The sequence below is a fragment of the Andrena cerasifolii genome, chromosome 5 (genome assembly GCF_050908995.1).
Source record: "Andrena cerasifolii isolate SP2316 chromosome 5, iyAndCera1_principal, whole genome shotgun sequence".
NCBI classification, from domain to species: domain Eukaryota; kingdom Metazoa; phylum Arthropoda; class Insecta; order Hymenoptera; family Andrenidae; genus Andrena; species Andrena cerasifolii.
In genome coordinates, this window is record NC_135122.1 from 10,181,245 (window position 1) to 10,205,425 (window position 24,181).

At 50.6% G+C, this 24,181-nt stretch overlaps 1 protein-coding gene across 11 annotated transcripts in view; it reads left to right on the forward strand.

Moving 5' to 3' along the window:
- Nucleotides 1–558: 558 nt before the first annotated feature.
- Nucleotides 559–24,181, forward strand: part of LOC143369467 (serine/threonine-protein kinase MARK2) — a 52,638-nt gene continuing 29,015 nt past the window's right edge. For 8 of the 11 annotated variants that reach the window (XR_013085414.1, XR_013085413.1, XM_076813436.1 and 5 more), the window contains exon 1: nucleotides 559–701. Coding sequence is in view for 2 of the 11 variants with exons in the window: in XM_076813443.1 (XP_076669558.1) it covers nucleotides 14,801–15,205 (405 nt within the window). In the remaining 9 variants the exon portion in view is untranslated. Of the gene's footprint in view, nucleotides 702–10,466; nucleotides 10,571–10,590; nucleotides 10,758–14,282; nucleotides 15,206–24,181 lie in introns of those variants that run through there. The other 3 variants (XM_076813443.1, XM_076813442.1, XM_076813437.1) reach the window with 3 other exon arrangements.

A 24,181-nucleotide genomic window follows, 5' to 3' on the forward strand; every position in this document is an offset into this window, starting at 1 on the left:
GCAAGTGGGAAATTGGTTTGCCCGGTAGGAGCGAATCGAAGCGGATTGTTGGGGCGAATAGAGACGTTGCGTTTCGCTGTTTCGCTGGGGAAGTTCCGATTTGATCCGCGCCAGCTCCGTTCCTGGGCGCACCCACGCGTAAACGCCGCGCCGGCCGGCCGACCGCGCGTCCGATTCGTTTCATGGTTTGGCGGTAGAGAATCGTGCGATGCAACGGTACGTACGCGAGGATACTACTCGCCTAATTGAATCAACGGTTCACTGCGCATACCAATTAATAAAGAGGAGTCCGTCGATCGACGATGGCCCAGATGCACCGTTATCACCCGCCGCGTATCCGATGAGTTGTCTTTCGCCTGTTGCCTCTAGCACTGGCCTGGCGAAAAATAGCGTGCGCCCGATCGGAGGGCGTCGTTGCGCCGAGTCCCAGCGTTGCCCGTGGTCGATCGATGACGAGTAATGAAATTTCGTAAACTCCATAGATCCGATTCGGAATAGCCCTGAGAGTATTGAAGCGAACAGTCGGGTATCTAACCGTTTGCGTGTGCTCTGTTACAGGCGTAGAAGAAGAGGGTGTATCGTTAAAGCGTCGGAGGGTCTGAGGCAGTGAAACTGGCTGGCCTACCATGTCCGCTAGTATGCGGAGCACTCTGCAAACCGTTCCAGAATCAGTGCCGGCCGACCACGTCACAAACTCCAAAGTAAGTCCGAAATTCCGGCGGAAGCTAGCTGACAGTTTATGCTCGTCTATTCGTAGCTCGTGCTCGGCGACGAAACGGCGACGAAGTTGTTTTTTTTTTTCACGCGTTACGTCGCGTTGGTCGTTAAGGTGTAACCTTATCCTCTCTACCCTATACAGTATGTACGCTCTATAGGAGCGTAGTCGCTTCTCGACCTTTGCACGTTATTTCACCGAACGGGGGTTGAAAATGTCACGGGTGCACAGGTACCGGATTCACGAGTGACCCAGCGGTCGATCGTTTACGCCCACCGTAATGTACCTACACGTCTACGTACAACGTAGTTGGCTCATTTGGCAAATTGATTCGCGAGACGCAAAGTTTCTTTTCAAAGATTTCCGCCGCGGAAAAGCAGCGGTACGTACACATGCTGAAAATTCAATGGCCTTAGAGTCGCCAGCTCTGCAACACCGTCGCCGTTTCGTCGATCCACAATGTGCATCGTCACGCAAAACGTGTTAAGGGTATGGTTGAACGATTGCGCTCGGAAAAAGGTTCCCGATTGCGGTAACCAGACGGACAACGCTTTATGCGCGTGTACGTCCTAGCGAAACGTGAATGAAACCGCGCAGAGAAGAGACTGCTGCGCGAACGAAGGCCGACGTACGCGCAGTCCACGCGGGATCACCGTTTTCGATCCATTTCAATCGTTCTCAATCGTCCTCAATCGTCGGCCGGTGTATCGCGATGTTCCGCTGCCCTCGGTTACCGCAAACGCCACCGTCCGAGCGTATATATTTGGTACTGTTGCTCTGTTGCGACGACCGCGTAATTGAAAAAGCTGCTTCGTGACGTCTTTGGTTAACGGTTCAGGGTATTGCAGTGTACTAACGCAATGCTTCTCGAGAGGCAGTAAACGGCAAACTGATCGGCAACGGACGAAAGCCTGTCCCACTTACAGTTAGAAGCGAATTCGCCAAATCGAATCTGGCTCGATTGGGAACTACTTGGGAGCGTCGCGAATATAGCGCAACGAATAATCGGCGGCCCTTTTTTGCCGTCGCGGCGCTGGCACACAGAGGTCCGTTTTGCAGATCGACTCGGACACGAGCCGTAGCCGATGACTCGACCGAACAGGTTTTCGCGACTGGTTGCTTTCGAATTTTCTCCCGGGCGGCAGTGGCCGCGGCCGCGAGTTCTCCAGCACGGGTGCCCGAGCTTTCACGTTTTCATCCTCGCCACAGCGTCCGCGCGGTTCTCTGGGGAAAATGGGAGATACTGGTCACGGTTGCTCCTCGCTGGAGGGAAAGCTGCGCGACAGTCGCAGGATGGACGGTTCCAGCTTGGACTCGGTGGTGGTCGGATGTTGGGCCGTTCGGCGAAGCTCGATTAGGGCGCGCAGGCTGAATAGGTGTATGGTTTCGGTAGAGCGGTCGATGACATTGAATGTGGACGGTGGTCCCGCTTCCCGGCCGATTAAATGGCCAAAGCCCGTAGTCCTCGCGACCCTCGCGCCTGCATAGATACGAGCGCATACTTGAATCATCCGGCACAAGGCTTCTGCGAGGCTCCGAGCACCGCCTCCTACAATCAGCCAAACTCAATTCTGACCGAGCATTCCCATCTTTGGAGGAGTAGTCGTTTTTCGCTCCGCAGCCACCGAAATTCGTCACGTCTTTTCGTATCCGACATTGCTCGTTGACCTTGAGCAAGGTAACGGTACCGGGGATCGCCATCGATAACGTTAATTGGCGTCGATGCTGGCATATCGATGCGACGCCGTTCCATCGAGCAAACTTTCGACGGGATGTTTGGCGAGGTAACCTTATAGCGAACGGTCCAGATGGTACCGTTTCCTGCCGATCGGTGGGTGGGTTGATCCTCGTCACGAGACACGAGTCCCGTCATGAATTAAACGTCAGGCAGAATTGTATGGGCGCCGAGTCGTTTATGAGCTTGGTGCGCGTACAACGGGTCGAGCGTAACTCGACTTGCATTACTTACCTCCTACCTACCTCCCAGCTCCCTCCGGGGCTTTTACCCTTTCCGTCGATCTGCCACGCGACACCGACGCGACGCGCCTAATCGTTGCCGTTGGTAATCGTTCGTTCAGCTCAATTCCAGCCAGCGGCGTTCAGGTTCACCAACGAGGTCCCGTCCACTCTGAACGCCGCGCCGCACCGGCACTCTCTTCTTTCTTTCACGTTCGTGTATCGATCAACCAGCCGTACAGAGATTGCCGCGCGACCGGCGAGCCTACTCGAGTAGTGGGAAAGCGTTCCAGAGAAGAAGTGTTGAATGAGAGCAAGTCCCTTTAAGAATGTCTCTAACGCGCTGGTAATTGGATGGATTAGCGACTCGCCTTGAGCCGCACCAACCCGATTGACCGCGAACTTCGCGCGTACTAGCTGACGTCTAAGTTTAGCCACTTTCTTGAACACCGTTTATAATTGTTGGTTAAGCGTGAATTTAGTTCACGGCATTCCGCCAATTCGCCGGACCCTGGCGCATTTGTCATTCGTCGGTGGTCCGTTCGCCTGTTCGCCCGTTCACGCGAACGGACCTCGCCGGCCAGATCTTTCGGGCGGACCAGCATCGACGATCCGCGAACCAGGGTTCGTCCCTGAACTCCCCCGTCTCTGGCATCTTGTCTCGAATTACACCCAGTCGGAAGGCATACTCGGGAAAACGTCTCCTCGGAGATACTAGACGGAGATAACGCGTTAACACTTGAACCCGGAAGATCGATCCCTTCGGTGTCACGAGCCCTACGAGCCTATCTACGGTGAGGGATCTCCACGTGCAGAGTACTCCGAGTCATGAAATCTCAACACAACGGGTGTATCCCCGGAATTCGGGGGGGGATCCAGATGAAGACATCATTAGCGTTCCCGCGTCCACAGGATAGTTGGAGCGGGCAACACCGGTAGAGTTGATTCGCCTCAGCTCCGCCCGAGACGTTAGCAAAGGTAACGCCAGATGGCGGTCGCAGTGTTTTCGCTCGGAATCCTTGTAACGCGAGAGGAGAGACAACGCGATCGACGCGCGACGCCGCCTTTTTATTCCAATCTGCAAGAGGTACATCGCATCGATCTCGATACGTCCGTGGACGAAGGAAATTTAATTACCGACAACTGTCTTTCCTCGAGAATCTTTCGATAGGAGTAAAGCAAAGTAGTAAATCAGAGAACAACTTTAGCGAAATATCGCTACGTTTCGCCTGTTCTTCTTTAAACCTCGGGCGGGCGCGCCAATGAGAGGTACATTATTCGAATAGTCCCAGCCCTACTTTTAAGTTGTGGGTTACTTATTTCCTGGAATAACTGGGTAGGATTTTAAAATAGGATTTTGCTGAATCCCGTCCATTGCACCCCAAAAATAAGGAAGGGGAAAAAACCAAATATGTACTAATCTAACGCAATTTGTTGGTGCAATAAAGGCGTATTATTATTAATATTAGAAGAGACTGGCTTATTCCGTGGGCCGATTGGCTCGCGACCCTGTCCGATGCACTTTCGAGCATCAGTTTAGTCTAGCTCAGGCCGATCATGAAATCTCCCCTCGCTCTCGATTTCGCAAGTGGTAATCTCGAGGCACAACCGCAACAACCCGACCACTGGATATATTTTGCAACGGTAAATCTAGCCGAGGGAATGGTGCGCAGCGGTCGCGAGCGATCGGAAGCTCAAGCCAGAATCTCCTTTGCGAAAATAAAGCGTCGCTGATCGGAAAGGGAAACTTTGCGATTTCACCCAACAGAAGAGACCGTCAGGGTATTTGACTTTCCGCGAGAACGCCAACTTGCCCTGGAAATTTTAGAAGCTGAAAGAGTGGAAGGGCAGTGGGCAAGCTGCAGATTCCGACCCGAGGGAAACAATTGTGCCGCTTGAATCGCTGTCGAAACTCTCCAAGTTCCCGAGTCGCTCAGACACGCGTGTCAAGCTCAACCCGGCGCGGGCGGTTTGCTCCACAGTAAGGGTTGCACACGCTCCCATCGGTTCAAGCATATATTTGTCGAGCTTCGGAAATGAAAGGATGAACCATCGCTGAATAGTCGTTCGCGTCGATACCCCGTTTAAAATTGTTGGCTGTGCGCCTTTCGCTCCGGGCCGGAGACCGTTTAACGCTGATCCGTTAGAAAATCTGAACAATACCCTCCTTGCCGCTTGAAACGTCGCTCTCGAACCGCAACGGGGCGGCCTGCGAGGTCGAGGGTGAGGTGCTACACACCTTTCTGCGGACTAATCGAATATTAAGGAGGTGGGAGGTATTTGCGCGCGCTTTACCCGCGCCGAAGCTTTAGACTCGCTGGAGACGGAAAGAGAGCAGGTTGAACGGCTAGATTATTGGTTTTCCCGCGATTCGCGTCGCTCGGATTACGCAAAGTTGTTCTAGAGCGAGGCTGTACCTACCTACCTGTATACGTTGCCCGGACTTTAACCTCGCCGTCGTTCGCACGGTAGATTGCAGCGAAAATAGTTGCAGGTGAGAAGCCCACCGATCGCTGATAATCGCAGAAGCTGTATTTCCTGTGGCGTTGTCCGTGATCTGCTACAAAAGTAGCTCGTCGAGGGGAAGCCGCGCCTTAGAAACCATTTCCCGCTGGTAACGATACCCGTATCGTTCTCTGTGCTATTGCGTAACCAAACTCGACTAGTTCCCCCGCTCGGAAACCTTGTCGCCACGGCAAGATTACGATGGAAGCAATGTGACTACTTAAGCAGGATATTTTCCGCCTCGAGTTTCACGGAACAGCATTTCCCACCTATTTTCTCCTAACATTCGCGATAATTGGATAAGGGCGAAGATAAAAAGGTAGGTAGGCTGTAGCGCGATCGTGGCGTCCTTGACCGGATTTCCAGCGGAATATACCGATTCGGTTTTTCGAGTGGAGGAAAGGAGGGCTGGATCTCGCAGACGCCAAAGGAATCAGGGCCCAGCTTTCCCTCTTTCTGGCTGAAACGATTTTTTCCGCTACACTCTTTTCGAAAGCGTTTCTATTCTCAACACAATGCCAAGGCCGCGGTTCAGCCACTTGCCCACTTCGCATTGATTATACGGGTTTGGAGGATCGATAAATCGAAGGCTGCACACACGCGGCGCGTGTATAGAGTAATAATAATATCTGCGGGGAGCAGGGATCGGGCCGACACCCGACGATCTTTAATAAAATACGGGGCTTTCTGTGAAACCTTCCACTCGTATCCGGGCAACGTTATTTTCGTCGCGATTATCGGGCAACGCTCGGCTCTCCTCCGGGAGAAGGGTGAAAAATGATGAAAGAATGTCGTGCACTCTTCAAGAGTTGCGAGCTAGCAATAAAAGCAGGCGATAGTTGGTCTCAACTCTCAAGATTAATTTGGTAGCCGAAAGTATTTCTGGATGTGTTCGCGTTATCAGCCGCTCGGTGGATTTTTCTTACACCGAGTCCAGTCGAATCGGGAGACTCGCTCTCCACGCAGCCACTAGCAAACCTTTGTTAAACGAACGGAAAAAGCGCGCTTGACAAGAAACTCGTGGAAATAAATTTCTCATTTATTCACGCTGTAAAACCGACTTTCGATCTTTGGAGCAACGTGTCGCGCCGTCCACTCGCACAATTGGACACTCCAAAGAAGGTGGCTGTAACGTCACGAACGTTTACCTAGCTGCAAAGAAGAAAGCGATCGCGATCGTTCTATGAATTTTTCACTCCTGCGAGCAGAAATACGGCTGGCAAATTGTTGCCCGCGCTGTGTATCGAAATGACGTTAACGATGACGCGATGTCGAGCGCGAATCGAGTCGGCCACTGTTCTTGCGTCACTGTTATTAGAATGTGAATTACCGTGGCCGCTGAAGTTCGGGGAAAAAGGTTGAGTTAATCGGTGAGTCAGAAGAGAACGCGGACAGCAAAAGTCACAGGCGTAAAGGTTATCGATGCCAATCGTGTTCCGTGGATGTGCAAAATTCTTTCACAGTCGTCAAAGCGACGAGCCGTCCCCGGGACAAAAGATACTTTTCCAACAGGCAACCTCGCGAACGTCAAACTTGATCTTTCAGCTGGAAAAGTAATGTACGCTTGTGGTTGGTGAAGATGCAATAAAAACAAGTTAAACTCGTACATTCGGCAGTTAGCGGAGCAGTAAAGGTCTACGCACACGTTGGTGGTCTGTCTGTGTGCGTGTTGGCAAGTGATACGAACAAGCGTGAGCTGCTCCATTCCAAAACAGGGAAACGATATTTTTTTTTTTACCACTCACACCAGTCGCACCGACCGCGACGCTACTGATACCTACGTGTGCGTTGGCTTAAGGGGTTACCTACCGTCAGGAGGTAGAAAAAGAATCGATTCTTTGAGAATTTATTTCAGAAAGTACATGCATATTTTTATGCGATGGTTTTTGTATTCAGATGAGAGACACTTTAACAGGTTATTATATTATGTTTTGGTATAAAAATATTTAGTTATTGCACAATTACAACTGATTTCCCGGAAGCTGAATCGATTCTTTTTCTACCTCCTGACGGTAGGTAACCCCTTAAAGGTCTGCGCACACATATCCGTTCCGTGTCAGTCGTGCTAGTGGTAAGAAGCAGAGGGGCGTAGAGGGTCTCTTCTTCTTACCCCTGGCACGACGGATACGGAACTGGCACGGAACGGATATGTGTGCGCAGACCTTAAGACTCTGCGATAGAGCACCGTCTACGCGTCTACGGACTCTACAGCTACGGCGCTCGACTTTGGTCATTCGTGCATCCTTCGGTGGAGTGAATGGGATGTCAGTGAGAGGTGTGAGGAGCGAGGCATTTACTCCCTACGACCCTACCGAGCGTCGGGCGTTGTTTATTTTCCCAGGCTTTTTTCGAACCGATTGTCCCGGCCAGCGCCCGCTGCCCGGCGCTCGAACCTTGTTTACTTTAAGTTCTCGCTCAGTTGACCTACTTCTCTATTTCGCTGACCACGCATGTGGTCTGTACTGGAAGGTGGAAGAGAAATAGGCAAGTGGGTCAAACCATCCAGGCGTTAAAGTAAACATGCTTGGAGCGCCGCCGCGCCGGGACAAGGTCGTTGAAAAACGTATCTGAAGCTAAGGTGCAGAGGCTTCTGAGTAGCCTGTACATCCCCTCTCATTCACTTTCCCCTATTTCCACGGCTGAATAGATTGAATAGACGATACCCTGAAATATCTGTGCATATCTAGGGGAAAGGTGTCTAAAACGATCCCTCAGGGTACAATGATTCCTGCGGCTATTAGTGCTGCTATTTCTTAATATCGATCTGCAAAAGTTCAGCGTGTACATCGTCAAGTGTCGCACGAAGTGCCACGTAAATATCAAGGCTGGGTGTGCTACAAACAATAAAAAATCAAAACTACTGCCTTTTATCTAAGGTAAGGTCTTTTTCAATGTTGAGTAACTTCTGTCATAAACGGCTTAATGTGGCAGCTGTTTTTTTTTTTTTTGACAATTCAACAATAATTTGATGGATAATTTTTCGTTTAATTCGACCACTGAATGTGAGTTGGATGTTTGAGGTCATGATCCCAGGAATCCCATGGGGTACGCGAAAAAAATTGAGTCTGTGAAGCTGATCTCATTTTCTTATGTTTGTTAATTGATTTTAATTATTTCTATTCATTGATAATGTACCAAAAATCATCTGAGATTTGATTTTTTTAAAAAATTGTTTTAATTTATTATGTTCGCATATTTTGTGATTGAGTTTAATTTCTGCTTTTATTTAAATAAATCGCTGCTTTTTCATGTTCGTCTTATTTACTATCAGTAGGTATAAAATAATCCTAGAGGTCATTTTTCTAGGGATCCCTCGTGGGGATCATTTTATACACATAGGTGTACAAAATGATCGAATAGTATGCCTTCGCAAAAAGGGGAATGAAAAGTATAACTGATCAGGTAGCTAAATTTGATCTAGGCTAATAATAAGGTAGATAAACTAACTCACAGAAACTACTTTACTTTTATTTAAATAATGCGCATTTGTATTTTTTATATGAATTACGCCTTAAGGGGATCGTTTCAGACACCTTTCCCCTACATTTGCGCCAAGATTGAAGCGCTCGCAGGCGTCCCAACTAAACGCCGTTCTTGGAAAAAGTAGCGTCCAACGATGTTTCTGGTGAATCCAGGCGTATGCGCTCAGAGTCCCAGCAAATGTGCTCCTTTCCCCGCGACACTCTGCCGCGAGAAACCGTAAACCGACCATTAACTAGGTTGATCTTTATGCGCGCAAAGGGATGGTGTCAAGGATGTAGATGCGAAACCGCCTCTTGGAGGATCGATAATTCAGCCTCCCCCTATATCCCCCTGTCTCTCAGCCGTCACTCGCAATATATTCTTCTATCTGGTTGTCGATCCGACTCTTCTCTCGGCACGAGGCTTGCTCTTCATCTAGGATGCACGCAAACATCGCCTCTGGCTCAAGAAAGTTTCCAATCGCCAGAGACTTTGACCGTAAACTTTCCACTCTGAATCCCTTTCAGCGCGACTCGGCCGGCCAATCGATTATCTGGTCCCGACTAGACGTCGTAAACCTTTTCGTCCGCAGCGATTCGTTGGAAGCATTAGAATATCACGAACAAAGATTCTGGCTCTGAATAAAAATACAGACAGAGTGAAGAAGCCGAGGAAATGCGTAAAAGTTGCAGGAGTTTACCTTGACATTAAATCCTTTCCAGGCTCGTCCGTCCGATCCCGAGAGTCTCGTTCAATGGATCTTGCGGGATACACGCGTCGAGTCCCAAAGTCAATTAGCGTAATGGATCCATCTCTGCTTCTTCGTCGTGCATTATCTCCTGTCCTCCTTTCTGCGCTCGCGAGCCTTCCCTCGCGCTCTGTCGCCCTCGTTCTCATGCAAACCTATTGCTTGCACAACGAATGCATCTAGGTGCGGTTCTGCAGTTTAATTTCTATTCAACCGGTGGCACCCGATGCACGCAGAAATGCATACACGCTCAGCGATGCTATACGTGACTGGAGTAAACCAGCGAAGCACAAAGGCGGCTCGTAGTCGGGCTGGTAAACGTATCTAGTGACTTGATCGACTGCTCAACGAAAAGCGCCAGCGATTTACTCCTCGTGCCTGACAAGCAACCATCGGTACCCTCTCGGACAGAGTTTGTAGTAAAGTCGTAAAACGTTTAGGAAAGCCGTTAAGCAAATACATTTCGGGTGTGCGGCGAGCCGCTTCGAAGAAACGGGCAGATAAGGAGTCAGTCGGACCTTGCTCGGCAACGTGACAACTGTTTCGACTCTGATTCAGTTGCCATTAGCTCGAGATTCGGCAGCCGACCCCGGCTCATTCTGTCCCAATCACCGGCGCCGCTTAGCTGTCAAATTTACGACTTCGCTGTATCTCCGCCAGCAAGTGACCCTGCATATGTCGCCGACATATGACCCTGCAGTGGAAGCTGCTCTGAATTATCAACGTTCAGCGGAACTTCGATCGGGCGGACAGCGGAGAGAGCGGCTCCCGCAGCTATCTTTTTTAATTCCACCCGTTATCGTTGCGATTCCCGAACCGCGGGTTAATAATTATGTGGCATCGCTACCTGGCTCCTCGATACACCGAGTATCATCGGACGCGTCGCGTCGGTGTGCGTGCACGCGTCAAACACGATGCGGCGCGAGAATGGGAGGGAGAGAGAGGGCAGAGAAGGGGGGGACGGTGGCATATCGACGGTAAGATCCAGTAACGAAAGAGCTCGGCTCGAGCGAAGTTGTCGCGTCTCCCCGTCCTGCTCGGTCCACGCTCGATTCACGCTCGGTCGACGCTCAGTTAGCACGAGACTCGCGACCGAGCAGCACGCTTGCACGATCTGTTCGCCAATCCCGTTGGATCCGCGAGTCACCCTACTCTTCCCCTGAGTTTCGATCGATCGATACACGGTAAACAGAGTGGAAACGCACGTGGCAGCGCGACGCTTTACATTATCGCCCCGTCGCGGTGGCGGTCGCCTCGTTACTCGCGAACGATTGCCTGTTCTCGTTAAAGTGCACACATGGATTTGTCGTCCCGCCTCGAGGAACGGTGCGCGAGTGTCGACAGTGCGGGGAGTATTAAATCCTTGGAAAGGTAAAGCTCCGCTTTTAATCGCCTCGGGGGAATGTGTCCGAGCTCGTTGAAACCACCTCGCGTCGTTCACTCGCGCGACGCAAAGTGATAATGCCCCGCGCCGACTATCGCCGTTTCCGCGAGCAGCAGCCTGAGTAGATTCCGTCAGCGAATCCAGGACAGTTGGGCATCGAAGCTGAACGAGAACGAAAGTCTTCGCAACTGTCGGATCGCTAGGGATACGAATATCTCGCGGTTTTTCGATCTCCTGCACGCGATCGACACACGCGAATCTTGGCACGACCGTGCGACGGTTATGAGGCTGACCGTGAACCGCGTAATGGTGTGGGCAGACCGGCGCGAGATGGAACGGTGAATGGAGAATATTAATCGGGTCTCGGTTGAGTCGCAGACATTGCATCGGCCGAATGGCAAGAGGCGATAAGGTGAACGCGACCGGGGGTATAAGAACGTCGTGTAATCTGTTGTGTGTAACGGGTAACGCGTTCGGTCATTCGGCTTCAATCTTTGCACCGCGGCGACGCGTATCGCGCGTTTATCGGCGGCGATTTCAATGATATTCGGGGCGACCGAATGATACCCTTGAAATCGGCGCGGAACGTTGAAAAGCATCGTTGCATCTCCCCGGGTACGGTTAACCAAACACCGGGGATCGTAAAAGAGAATTTGTTTGCTCCCGAGCTGGCGACGAGCAAGATTTATAACTCGGCTCGTCGCAACCGACTCTCACGGTTTTATCAATTGAACTGGTACTACATAGCTAGTGTTGCGAATGCAGAGGCGCAAAGAGGCCAGGAGGCGAGGCAGTGGAAGTGAACGGTGCGTGACGCGGGTAACGATAGCTGACATTGCGCGTACTGCTGGCGTCGCCAGCAATTTTAATTTGCGAGGCGTCGCGCCGGTGCAACAGGTTCGACGTCGGCCGTCTAGTATCGTCCGGTCACGGTACTCCGGAAAACAGCGTCGGAATTTCCAGCGATCGGGAATGCTTCAGGGTTCTCGGATCGTTAACCGTTGCGTCAGAATATACTTCGATGACCACCACGAGGCTAACTCGATGGAAAGCTATCGAACGTTATTACGGACACGCGAGCGTTAACTAGGGGAATGATTAACCGTCGGCGTCGGTTGACTGCGAAATACCGCGCATAGTTCGGCTCGTGGCGTCGGGCGTGCTCCACGCTCGCAACGCAAACCTCCTTTACTCTCTCTCCTCTCTACTCTCCGCTATAATACATAGCCTAAGGTTACGTGCTTGCCCGCGTATCGGCGAACTGGCCTAATTCGTTTAACTTAACGACATTAGGAAGTCGCGCACAGGAATCCGTGGCATCGTTCTTCGCAGAGTGCATACGTGACGCGTCGCGCCGCGTCCTCCGCTGCTCGGGACGGTGAACGTCGCGTTTCGAAAAAGAAAAGTCACATTCGCGGCTATTCAGCGATAGCGTGTCTCCTTTTCCCTCTCGGTGCTCGCGAGTCGCAATCTCGACAGTGCAAGAGGAGCTAGGCGAAACGTTTTTCTCTTCCCTCGAGGCTGCAGCTTCGTGACTCTCGGCGTGGAAAGCAGGACGCGCGGAGTGGGCCGTTTACGTGGCGCGCTCGTGAGTAAACGCAACGAGAATCGCGGCGGTGGATGGCGATGGCATCTGTGACGTTTCGCGGACGGTGAAACGACGCCCGTTCCATAGACGTGGCACCGTAAATAACCTGGGAACGTATCGATTCACTGACATTCGCGTTAAACTTAGAAGTTAGAAAGGCGTTGGTGGAAACTACTTATTGTTAGCCGAGATGCAGGGAGCCGAGCATTCCTTCTCTCAACCGCTCTGGCTCTTTCCTCACTGCCTCGAAGAAACTTTATTCCACTTCGGCCAGAGTGCGGTGTGGGCAGAGTGCATCGCACTATGCTCGATACGCCTACGAACGCGCGTAGTAGATACTCGGCCGCTCTCTTCTATTAAAGCTCGCGAAAAATCGTGTCCGAGGGTAAGATCGATCGTGGCTCCTTATTGACGCGTGTCTATGGGAAGAAAGCAGCGGGGGAAATTTATATCACACGCAGCCGAGATAAAGTTCTCCGCTCAACTCGGAAGATCACGAGGTTAAGTCGTTTGCGTCCGATTCGATACCAGTGGATGACGTTTGGTTAGTTTAAACGAATTCCGGTTGGAGAGATAAAATCCCTTATTATCCGGCAAGGTTAGCGCCGATCGAGTCGGTTACATAATTTTTCATCGAGTAATAAGATAAAGGCAAGGGCGGTTAGCTGCATTACTCGCCCCATCTTGGGGATATTGCGTCACAGATTATATAGCGCCTTGCTGGATCGAACGTTTGTCCACAAAAAGCAACTTGTCCGTTTCATTTAGCGATTCACTCGAGCTCCGCTGACGTAATCGATCGATCACCAACGCGTAACCTTCGAAGAATCGCGTTCACAGGAACTTCCACTATTTACAACCACTCGTGATAAATAAGCGAAAACGTTGGCCCGCCCGTCGCGGCCGCGTCTTTCCCTTGGGCCAGTAGCCTCGGTCGGTCTCCGTTCGTTTGCATGGCTTTCGGGATATTTGGCAGAGAAACACTTTCATGATAAACGTATTCGAGGAAACACTCACCTTCATTCATGCCCATAAGTAGCCAATTTTGAGGGACGCTGTTGGATGCAGCAGCAATCGTGTCTAATAGCATTGTTCAGTATAGGAGAAAGGTGGGATAGTTGATCAGCGGGGACACACGATCACATCAGCTTTTTATTTAATATATTGGCAATTTGTGCCTGCTGTCACGTTATCGTGGTAATGTTTGCATTATCGCAACACTTCACGTTGCAGTTTTCTTTTGGGAGTATAGAATAATGTTGCTAGTTATTTCATGTTACTGACGAAGATAATAAATATTCTTTAGATATTTAATGTGTTATTTAATCTTAAAGTTCACTGATCAAGTCTCCCTATCCTTTTGATCGAGTCTCCCCTTGAGTGGAGGATACTTGTGCATTACATCGCTGCCAGAAAATGTTGAAATTCAGTCATTAAAATTAGTTTTCAGCTCTGAAACTTGTACAAGTATATTGAGAATACTCTAAGAATCACAACTAGCATAATTAAATAAAAACAAAGCAAACCATTATCATTATTTCAATCAAAAAACAAAACTGTGATCAACTATCTCACCTTTCCCTCACTTGTGAATTGAATATTTCTCCGCGCTAAATCGCTCGCGAATGTCTGGTCGTTAAAATTCGAGGCTCCCGAGACGAGCAAAATAACTCCTCGCCTTCCACCTGCCGCCTTGCTCCGGTAACACCTGCAACTCGGCAGATTTACTTACCTGTTTCCAAGTGAATTCACTCGTGCCCGAGAAACTCGCCGCGTACACCTGACGCGTTTATCGAACAAAAGAAGAAGACGAAGGGCCCGCGTCGATTTGCAAAATCCCCCCGCAACGATCGGCCGCGCTGCCACTCGCGATTCTCGCGAATCCATCGACTCCTCGTTGAAACGACTCTTCTTTCTCTCGCAGAGGTAGCCTCTCGATACCCTTGGCATTCTAATTGATACACGCGTTCCGCTGCACGCTGAAAGACTCTCGGTTCGCGGAAAGTACAAGTTACGAGCTACAAGTTGGAACGCGATTGATCACGCCCCGAACGAACAACTCTCCCAGCTCGAAGCACAAAGTGAACTTGTCTCGATGGTCCTAGTGCTGGAAGATTTCAAGGAATTCCTCTGCTCCGTCCAGCGCCCCGTTGCGATAACACCACCAACGGCGGCTAGTGGTGACTCCTGCGAAACTTCGGACCCTTTTCGATCTGTGCCCACCGACGCAGCAGGCTTGCGCGGCGAAACGCGGAAATGCGCGTGTCGGATTAAAAGGTCGAAGGTTGAAGGAGTACGCGTTGCACGGCCTGACGTTGGAAGCTGCTGAGACGCGTCGGGGCACGGAGAGGTGTAGCCCCTGGAAGCCACCCGTGAAGGGTAGCGGAGATAAAGTTGCGAAACGTCGCCAGTATTACGCTGCACGTGGAGAAAGTGGTTGGCATGTACGTAACGGAGACGGGTGGCCACAGAGTGGCTCCCATGCCCACCGCCAAGGTGAAGATGGTCGAGTACAAAATGTTCACCGACGATAGCGAGCACGAACGCGAACGCGGAGGTGGCGGAGGCACGCATCTTGCTGCCACCGTCAAAAACACCGTCCGACGTCTCCTTCGTCGCACGAAAAGCCATCGAGACGCCCCGTCCACGAACGCCACCGACACCACGCAGCCATCGAATGGGAATCAGCCGAATAACCAGGCCACCCTCAGGAACAAACCGAACAACGCGAACGACCCAAACCAGAGGAGGTCTCAGCCTCCTCTCCCGCCGACTATCGAGCAGCATTCGAGTAGAAACAGCTACAACTACAACAGGCGACACCCCAGGCTACGCGTCAGACTTCAGGTAAGAGAACCTCGAGCCACCGAGCCACGAAGCCACGAAATCCTTGACACGGTGTGTAGCGATTCAAATCCTCTCTCGATACCGCGAGGCGGGTAAAGGGCCTCTTCGGCTAATTATCCTACTTTTCTGGAGCCTAGTTCCCCTGCGGACAATTCGTCTCCTACGCGGATACCGCGTGGGAATAGCACCACCTACCCCCCTTAGGCTGTTCCTCGAACGGCTACGCGAAACAACTTGATCGCTTCGGCGAATTCTCTTTGTGGATCCTCCTTAAGACTGTCGGCGAATCGGTCGCTTGTCGTTAACGGCATAATTGACCTCCTGGAAATGCGCGCCGAACGAGCTTAATTGCTCTTCGAATAATCGAGTCGCAAGAGCAGGGATGGTCACCAAATGTACTAGACCGATCAAGCCGGATCGATAGATCTGTTTCCACCGGGTCTGACGCAACTCCACGCGCTACCTTCAAAATTTCTGCACTCCAGCCGCGATAATTACTTCCTGCGCGGCGAGACAATGGTCCTTTGTTCGCGAGGGAACAACACTTGTTCATTCGCTGGCATTGCTAGCGAAGCAAGCGTCGATGGCCATTTAAAAGGAAAGGATCAGCTCCGTCACGAGTAGAACCCGCTCGATTGTGTTTCACGCCAGGCCCACGTCTCTGCCGCGTGCTGGCTCCTTCCTTTTACTGCTGTGTACCAACACTCGCGCTTGCAAGTGCACCGAGACACGCTGCAGCCGCTATCTAATCTATTCTCAGATGTTGCATTTTTCTCCGGCACCTACCGACCGCGAGACGCATCCGTGTTTGCCGTGCGGTTCGGCTGGCCCGTGTTTTAATTCGACACGTCCCTCGAATGTCAACACTCACGGTGCAGCGCGCGTGCACACTGCACGCTGCTCCTTCCTCTCCTTTCACCGTTCAAGAATGCCTCCGCCACCTGCGCAGGTGCACCGCTCGCTCTCTGTGCTCACCACGAATCGCGAGCGTAGAAACTACTCGCGAAACGTCCACCTGGCCGGAGCGGAGCCGAGTCGATGGAGTTGATAGGAACGCAGGTTTCATAAACTTTGGAGCAGAGGGAGATTCGTCATCGCCGTCGCTTTATTGCGGTTGCATGTTGTCGAAGGCAAAAGTGCTGATAAAAAGTTTACGTAATTCTGGTAGAAGAAGCGTAGGAACGTTGCCACGAAGATAGCACCGGTTACGAAAGGCGACCTTGGTAGATGGTGAACTCGGCGCGCTTTTATCGCGCCATTCGCTTGCTGGTACGAGACAAATTTCTTTGTTAGGTACTTGTGTTAGATACTAACTCTGCCTGTAGATACGGCTACTCGTTTCGCTGTACAGAAAGCCTCGCGTCCGGTGTCAGAAACAAGACATCCTGTCTCACCAGGTTTATCGACATTGACATTCGCGCCGCCATTTCTCCGGGTGCACCCCTCGAATCTGCCGCCACTCGGATTATCCCCGGGAAACAGATAAGCCTGATATCAGCGCTGAGAACATCGCGACATACGTGCGTTCCGATTCACGTTGAGTGCAACGAAACAGAGATTCAACGATCAATTGCTGGCCCTCGAGGCTCGAACAATAGAAGAGAGCCTACATTAACGTTTCTGTGGGCATATTCATCGTTGGCACTTTGGCACGCGGAAACCGAACAGTGGAAAAGTTGTAGCAGGTCGCGGAAAAGCGGGAGGAGGGGCACTGGAACGAGCATTTCGAAGTTTCCATGCGGTCGTTTAAACTCGGCTGCGTATCACACGATATCTTGTGCAATTAAAGCCACTCCTATGCTTTTGGAAGATACACAAACGTTACCGTAGCTTTAGTCGGTAAACAAGATGACGTAAAATTATTGAACTCCGCTTCAGTCGCATTATCGACTTTTCACGCGTTATCAGAGGTCAGACGGGCCTCGCAAACCCATCCGTTTCGTTCCGTTTCGCGAACAACGAGTCGTTACTTGGCTGTTGAGTAGCATCGTCGGCAATCGTATTCCTTCCATTCAACGCCGCTCTTTTATTTGCAACGTCTTCCCCATCCTTGTACGCCCTACGCGTGTACGTTTCACTCTGCACCGACACTTCCACGAGAATTTTCACGGGAGAAAATACAGAGGCTCGTGTTTTTGTAAATCCACTGACGTCAGAACGGAGCGAGTTATAAATATTGATGTGTAGGTATGGAATATGGAACGGTGTTTGCCACGTGAGATACAGGGGGATAGATTGTCCTATCGAACGCGAAGCGAAAAGAAATTTCCGATATCTACGCAGAACGTAAACGCTTTGTTATTTTCAACGCGCCTTTTCAGACGAAATCACAGGCGCCCGCGAGTTGGTAGCGGTGCTTGACCCGGATTTTGGGCACGGAATATAAATCTCATCCTCTGGGTCGCGTTATTTCTCGTCTATAAATACCAACTAGTGAGTTTGAAGCGGCATAGTGTTTGTACAGCAGAAAGTTAGACCGCAAACGTTCCCGTTGTCCCACCGAATGCTGTACTTACTCCCGCCGACAAACTTTCATCGCGTGAGATTCGCCGAAGCAATAGGTGGATGAGTAATAGCCATCGAGACCGGCAGTAGCTCACGCGTTCCAACAAATTGTGTCGATGAAAAGGTGATATTTAGTCGCGGCGAAGCACGTTCGGAAAGCTCGGCGCTTCTATGACGGCTGGCTGATATTCTTTGCCGACATCGTTTAACAGCGGCTGAAATGTACTTTAAACGATTCACTTCCTCGATAGACATCAGGGGTCCGTTGGTGTGCACAACGTTCCTGCTGTACGAACAGTGGATGGGAGTCTCATCAAGGCCGTTTCCATCTAACCATCTAACGGCTCAAGCTCCCCTAGCGTGCTCGATGACGTCCAGTATTGAAAATTATTTTAGACAACGCGAGATGTAATTTCAGCCTCGCGAACGGCTGCGTTTCAGCCATTGCCAATCCTGCACGAACGTTTAAAAGTAAGAGTACCACGAGAACGGTAGTTAGCCTCCACTCGAATTTCCTACCTCGGCTGTACCCAGAAACACCGCATCCAAGGCACTCGCAAACTTTCCGTCGCAATCGTTGCCGCGTTTCGTGATTCGATTATAATTTGTTGCACAAGTAGCCGCGTAACCAACGATCGACTGGCTTCAGCTAGTAATTAGCAGCGGACTCGGGAAGGGATAATCTGACGCGAACGAACCGAGAAAAATTTTCCGGAGGAAATTGAATGTTCGACGGAGCGCGTGAAGTTAAAAAGGAAATTAAAAGTCGATTAATTTGATCGTTCACTTTCTAATCGGAGCCTTAACGGAGGGAAGGGAATTGAAACTGCTAGCGAAATTAGAGAAATGCTTAAAGTGATATTACCCGCTGCATAAAGTGGAAGCGTGGCAATTGCTTGAAAGAAGCGCAAAGCAAAGGCTCGAGTGTAAATGCACTTGGAAATGCAATTAATCGTGGAGATGGAGAAGCACTTGTTTGAAAGCACTTTGTCCGTAGCCACCAGCCAGCCACTTTGCGCTTCGTTTTTATTACGAAAGCTACACGACGCTCTGCTTCGTTCTCACCGATCAGAATTTTCACGATTATCGAGCAAGTAGAGTAGCTGGACGCGTGAACAAGCCAACTGAATAACAATGAAATTCCCTGGAAAAATGTTGGAGTTTTCAGGGTTAATGGTTCTATGATTCGGTTCGTTTAGTCTAAGCTAGCCAGCTGCATCGAAGTAGCCAAAGAATGACGGACGTTAGTTCGTCGAGCCTGGAAAATTTTCATTCAAGCTGCAGGCTAGTCTCGATTCCATTTGATAATAGCTACATAATAATCGAGCGCTGTAAACGCCGCGCGCTGGCGCGATCAAATAGCGACGCGCGACACGGCTTCGACCCTGTTAAATAGTATCATCTCGGGCTTAATTCGCAGTTGCGCACATAGCATCGACTAACATGGAATTATGTAAACCAGCTAGAATGCTGGATCCGCGATACACGCGTTGCTAGTTAGCAACCGCGGCCCGTTTCGCCGCATCGGACTAGCGCGTGCACAACAAGTGACTAATCGCGGTGGATGTCGTTTCCTGATTCGTTGAAACGCGCGTGCTGCGTTATCTTTGTCAATTTATAGAGCCCACTCCAGCGTTTCCACTCCGATTCGAAGCGATTTTTAAACGCTGCTTTAAAGAGAACAATTTCGGGGAAAGGGAGGAACAGACGACCAAGTTTGCGCGAAGATTCAATGGTACCCGGTAAACCGCTGTTTCATCGAAAGCTTTCGCGCGTTCCCCCAAGGACCAAATATTGCTTTCGAGGAAAGAAGAAACGATGCAATTTGTTATCTATGGCACGGCAAACGCGGAGCGGAGGCGCCAATCTCCTAAACCGAAAGGCGCCTCCGGTTTGCGACAGTCACGGTTTACTTGATTTCTTCCAAATCCTTGGCCAAACAAGCTCGCTATTTCTATCGAGTGCGTTAAACGTACGAGACAAGCAATCCACACCACTACGTTTATTTCCTTCCCGCCTTCCATCCTGCATTCGCCACGTCGACGATGCTTCTATATACTCCGGCAAATTGATAATACCGATCTCCACCGATAATAATAGCGGCATTCGCCTGTCGCAACTGATCCAAGAACGATACAGCGATACGACGCCCGATCGGTGAACTTGAAATCGTAGGAATCTCCGAAAATACTTTGATGAGTCAGCTAGCTTTGGAGGAATTCGGAATGGAGCGGAACGGAGCGGAAAGGGATGAGATGGGATAGGCGGGGCAGATAGTGCTGCGCGCGTTTCCCCTCGATAAGAAATTCTGTTCGAGGATAGAGCTGTTATAGGTAGCTACCTACAGTCTTGACTAAAGGGCGATTACTTAGTGCGAAGGCGCGTAATCCGTGCGCTCTACTTAGCACGCTCTCTCGCTGGCACAGTGGCCGTCTCGGAAATAGATTCAAGTCCTACATGCGTGGCCTTCGCGCTATGCAAAATCCGTTATTGTGTCGCGTGCAAATGGCTCGCGGCTCCCTTTCAAACCCGCCCGAACGAATCTCCTCTGGATTCCCCATTCGAATTCCACCCGCAATCTGGGAACACGCTACCCATCTCCCTGCAGTCGACGATCGGAAGAATCGCGTTCGAAGTTTCAACGAATCACCGCCATTTCACGGCGATGGAACAATGGCGAGAAATCAAATAAACACTGTACTCGTGCTGCTTCGCAACGTAGGTACGTCGATTCGTTGGAAACGGTTTAACGCGTAACCGCTTTCGTAGAATCGGAATAAACCGTTTTCGGCGAAGCCAACGGCAATTCGAGTAGGTACCTAATATCCAGCAGGGCTAAAGAAAAAGCAAAGCGAAGAATGTTGGATGAATGCTCGCGATTTCACTTTCCTTGCAAGCGTTCGCGTAAAATTGGTTCCCGCGGTAACAAAGGACATCTTCCATAAGGCCAGACACTGTGCACATAACGCATCATCGAGTGCGCCGACGCGAAAATAACCGAGTTATCGATGAGTAACTCTGTTTTTCGACTTTCTTCGATTCTCGAGGATCGCAGGCAAGCAGCGAACTACAGCCGAGGAAAATTTTCAGAGCGCGAAGGTTGCGTGGTCTCGTGTCTAGTGGCGGTAGGCAAACGATGAGAAACAGAAAACGGGTGAAACGGCTCTCACGCATTTCTCAGCGGTGCATTACGAAGCGTTCGCGGCAATGCAAATGCCATCGTGCGTGATTCGATTCTAATTTAACGACTCGGTTAATTTTCACCTACCATACGTGCGATCATTTCCACTGGAGATATCTCGGGGGCAGCCCTGTCGCGTGTTTAAAAAATTTCACCGACTTCGATAGCTTTCCTCCTCTGGAAAAGCAGTCGTATTCTAATTCGTAGGATCTGCAAGGCGAAAAGCAGACGAGCGTTCCCACGTGGTGAAAATGCTTCAGAGATGGGCGTTTCAGGCAGCGTATACATATACCTAATCTCGAATGCCCGGTCAAAGACACGCGTGTCCCTCTTGAAACGCTAGGCTAGGCAGTGAATCATCGCCACGATGCGATGTATCATCGCAGATCCCAGCCAGGGTGCCACCGCACCGAGGCCTCCTTTCCACGTCCGCTTTTTCTCTGGTTACGGTGCCAACTGACTCGATCCGTTCCAAAAGAACAGCTCTGCAGCTCCACTATCGATCCCCCCTAACTGTTATCTTTCGTTCTGCATCGATACGCTCGTCGGCTTAGGGCACGTTCACGGTTCAGCGATCGCTCCTGCGAACGACAAGGAAGATCCTCCTGCTGGTGGCTCGCGACTCCGGCTAAAGGGAACTCATTGGTCGTGAAAGCAGTCCACGTACGTACATATGTATACATGTTCATATGTACGTGCACTGATCTCGTACCAGTGGGAGGAAGAAAGAAACGAGTGGTTGCGTGCGAGCAGCGTAGGACGACGTTGGACGCCCACCTGCCTACAGAGACGAGACTTTCGTAAAGGCTGCAACTGCACGCGATTACTTACCTTAGCCTCGCTTTCAAGATATCCTTTTTCGGAGACTAGGTTTTAAGATGCTTGGAAAGCGAGAAACTCTCGTCGGCGCAGCGTTCTTTGAAATGGTCGCGCAGCCTGAACCTTATTCCCTCGTCGGTTCGTGCTTCCATGGAATCTAAAGTCTTGCTCTGGTGAAGAAAGTAAGGTGAATGCCCCAATTTCTACTCATTCAAAGGGGGTTTGCGCCATGTTGGGCCGAAAAATAGGTAATTCTTTGTGAATTCTTTCTACGAAAACGGTTCGACAAATTAATTTGAGGTTCGGCAGGCTGTTTTATTGTATCTTGAACTATTGCTCTGAATTTTTGTGTAACAGTGAAAAAAAAACATGGCAGATACAAAAAGAGCGTTGAAAAATATTCGGGTGGTCCTGGCGTTGACGAAAAGTACTGTAAGGTTTATCCGAAATACAAAAAAGAAAAGAGATTCTTAATCTGTATGAATGTGGCTGTCGATGGTAGTAGATTTATTAATAAATATAAAAAAATGTTAAAATGGCAGCCTTTTGAAGAAGGCGGAGCGTCTTGATTTGAGTCTGAAAAGTGTGGTGAGTAGAAATGCGGACATGACGGTGATTCACTTGACCTTAAATCTACTCACCTGTTTTCTACTTAAAAAAAAAAATTAAAAATAGTAAAAAAAACTAAATCCAGAGCGCAATACGGTATCTGTTTTTATTATTAAATAAGAACTTTCACTGCGAAGACTATTTTCTGCCCCATTATCAAATACCAACAGCGTCACTGTTCCTTAGCACAAACAGCTAGAACACGATCGAAAAATCGTGAGTCTCTCGTTTTAAAAGTTTTTCGTTGCTTATGCTGCACTTTGTTTAGCCCCGAGCCTCGCGCAGCACTCGCAGAAATGTTCAAATAATTTAGAATTATTTTCTTACGACTATAGTCCAAACGCAACACTTATAATAATAAGAAATATACGAAAGGAGTAGAAATCTGTACACGAGTAGAAATGTAGACATTTACCTTACACCGGGCCGCGCAACGTCTTTACTGCGAGTAAGGGATGCTAGCAGAAAGGAAACGGTGCGGCGTGGCGAATGGCGATCGAGCAGGAGGAACGAAGGTCGCGATCGGAGCAGTCTCTCGAGTTGCTAACGCGTTCGGTCAGTGTCTCGCGAGACGCGGGCCTTGGGGCCCGCGGGGTATCTGCGCGGGAAACGAGTTCTCATCGCCTCCTCCGATTCGCGATTTCCCCAATCGAGTTCAAGGTCGTCGATCCGCCAGCATTATCCCGCGAAAGGAAAATCTGGCCGACGCGAACGCCGACGAGAGTCATCTCCGCAACTGTGCGATTATTTTAACGAGTGAGACACACGAGCGCGCTCGTCCCTTTCCTCCTCCTTTGAAATTGTCGCGCGCGAACAAACGGTCGCAACATTCGCGGCTGGAAATGGTATCGACGTTACCTAGTGGCGCGAACGTTCGAAAGCGTTGCCCGCGATCAGCTCGCCTTACGAGCGACTTTCATTTTTTATCGAACGTTAAGCGTGGGTGCTGAAGCGTGTTCCTCGCGCGTGGTGATACATCATGCGCGGAAGGTTAAACACTTTCTAAGCGCGTGGCACGCAGTACGTTCCCGCCGCACCTGCTCGACGGAACGGCCGCGCCGCGGAGAATCACCAGCACTCGCGTTGGAATTTCATCCAGTGGCTCTCGCTTCGGAAAATCGATCTTCGTGGAAGATGCGGCCACACGGTCGCTCGCTATGCGCGTGTCGCGCGCGATAATGCACGCCCCCGAGGCGCAGGCAGAGTGCATTTTTCGGTGGTATAGTCGAGTCGGGGAAAAAAAACCGCAGGCGAATGCGAAAGCAGGTGTCTCTCGAGCATCCACTCCGAGCCGTATTCCAGTGAGATCCCGATTAGTTTGCGCAAAGAGCGGGGAGTAGAAGCAACTTTCCCTCGGTTTTCCAAACTCGTTTGAAACGGTACAGAGGATTACTAAAACTAGGGAGTGCCCGAGCCGTGCAATTAAGCGTGCAGCTGGCGAAGAAGCAAACCCTAAAGGACGGGCATCTCGCGGAGAGTTGTGGGGGTTGCAGAAGGTGGAGCACAATGTTGCTCTCGGGACTTGCGCTTCGAGTTGGCGAGACGAGTCGGAGCTAGGCGAGGTGTGAGGTGGCGTGTATCATGGCGTTTCACGGCTTGGTTTGCCGTGCCGGCTGGTTGCTCCAAGACTGTGAGTCACGAACGCGGCTTTCGCTCCGTTGCGTGCGCCCTCGCGAGCAATTGAGCAGTTTTCGCGTCGCCCGTCATTGTCACGGCCCTGGCACGGTCGCATCGTGGCGCACTCGCACTCGTGCGGCGCGTTCTGCCGACCGGATGCGATCTCGCCGAGATCGGCGAGGTCGGTGTGCGCAAACGACTCGACGCAACGAATCCACTCGTTTCAGTATGTACCGGTGCGTCAC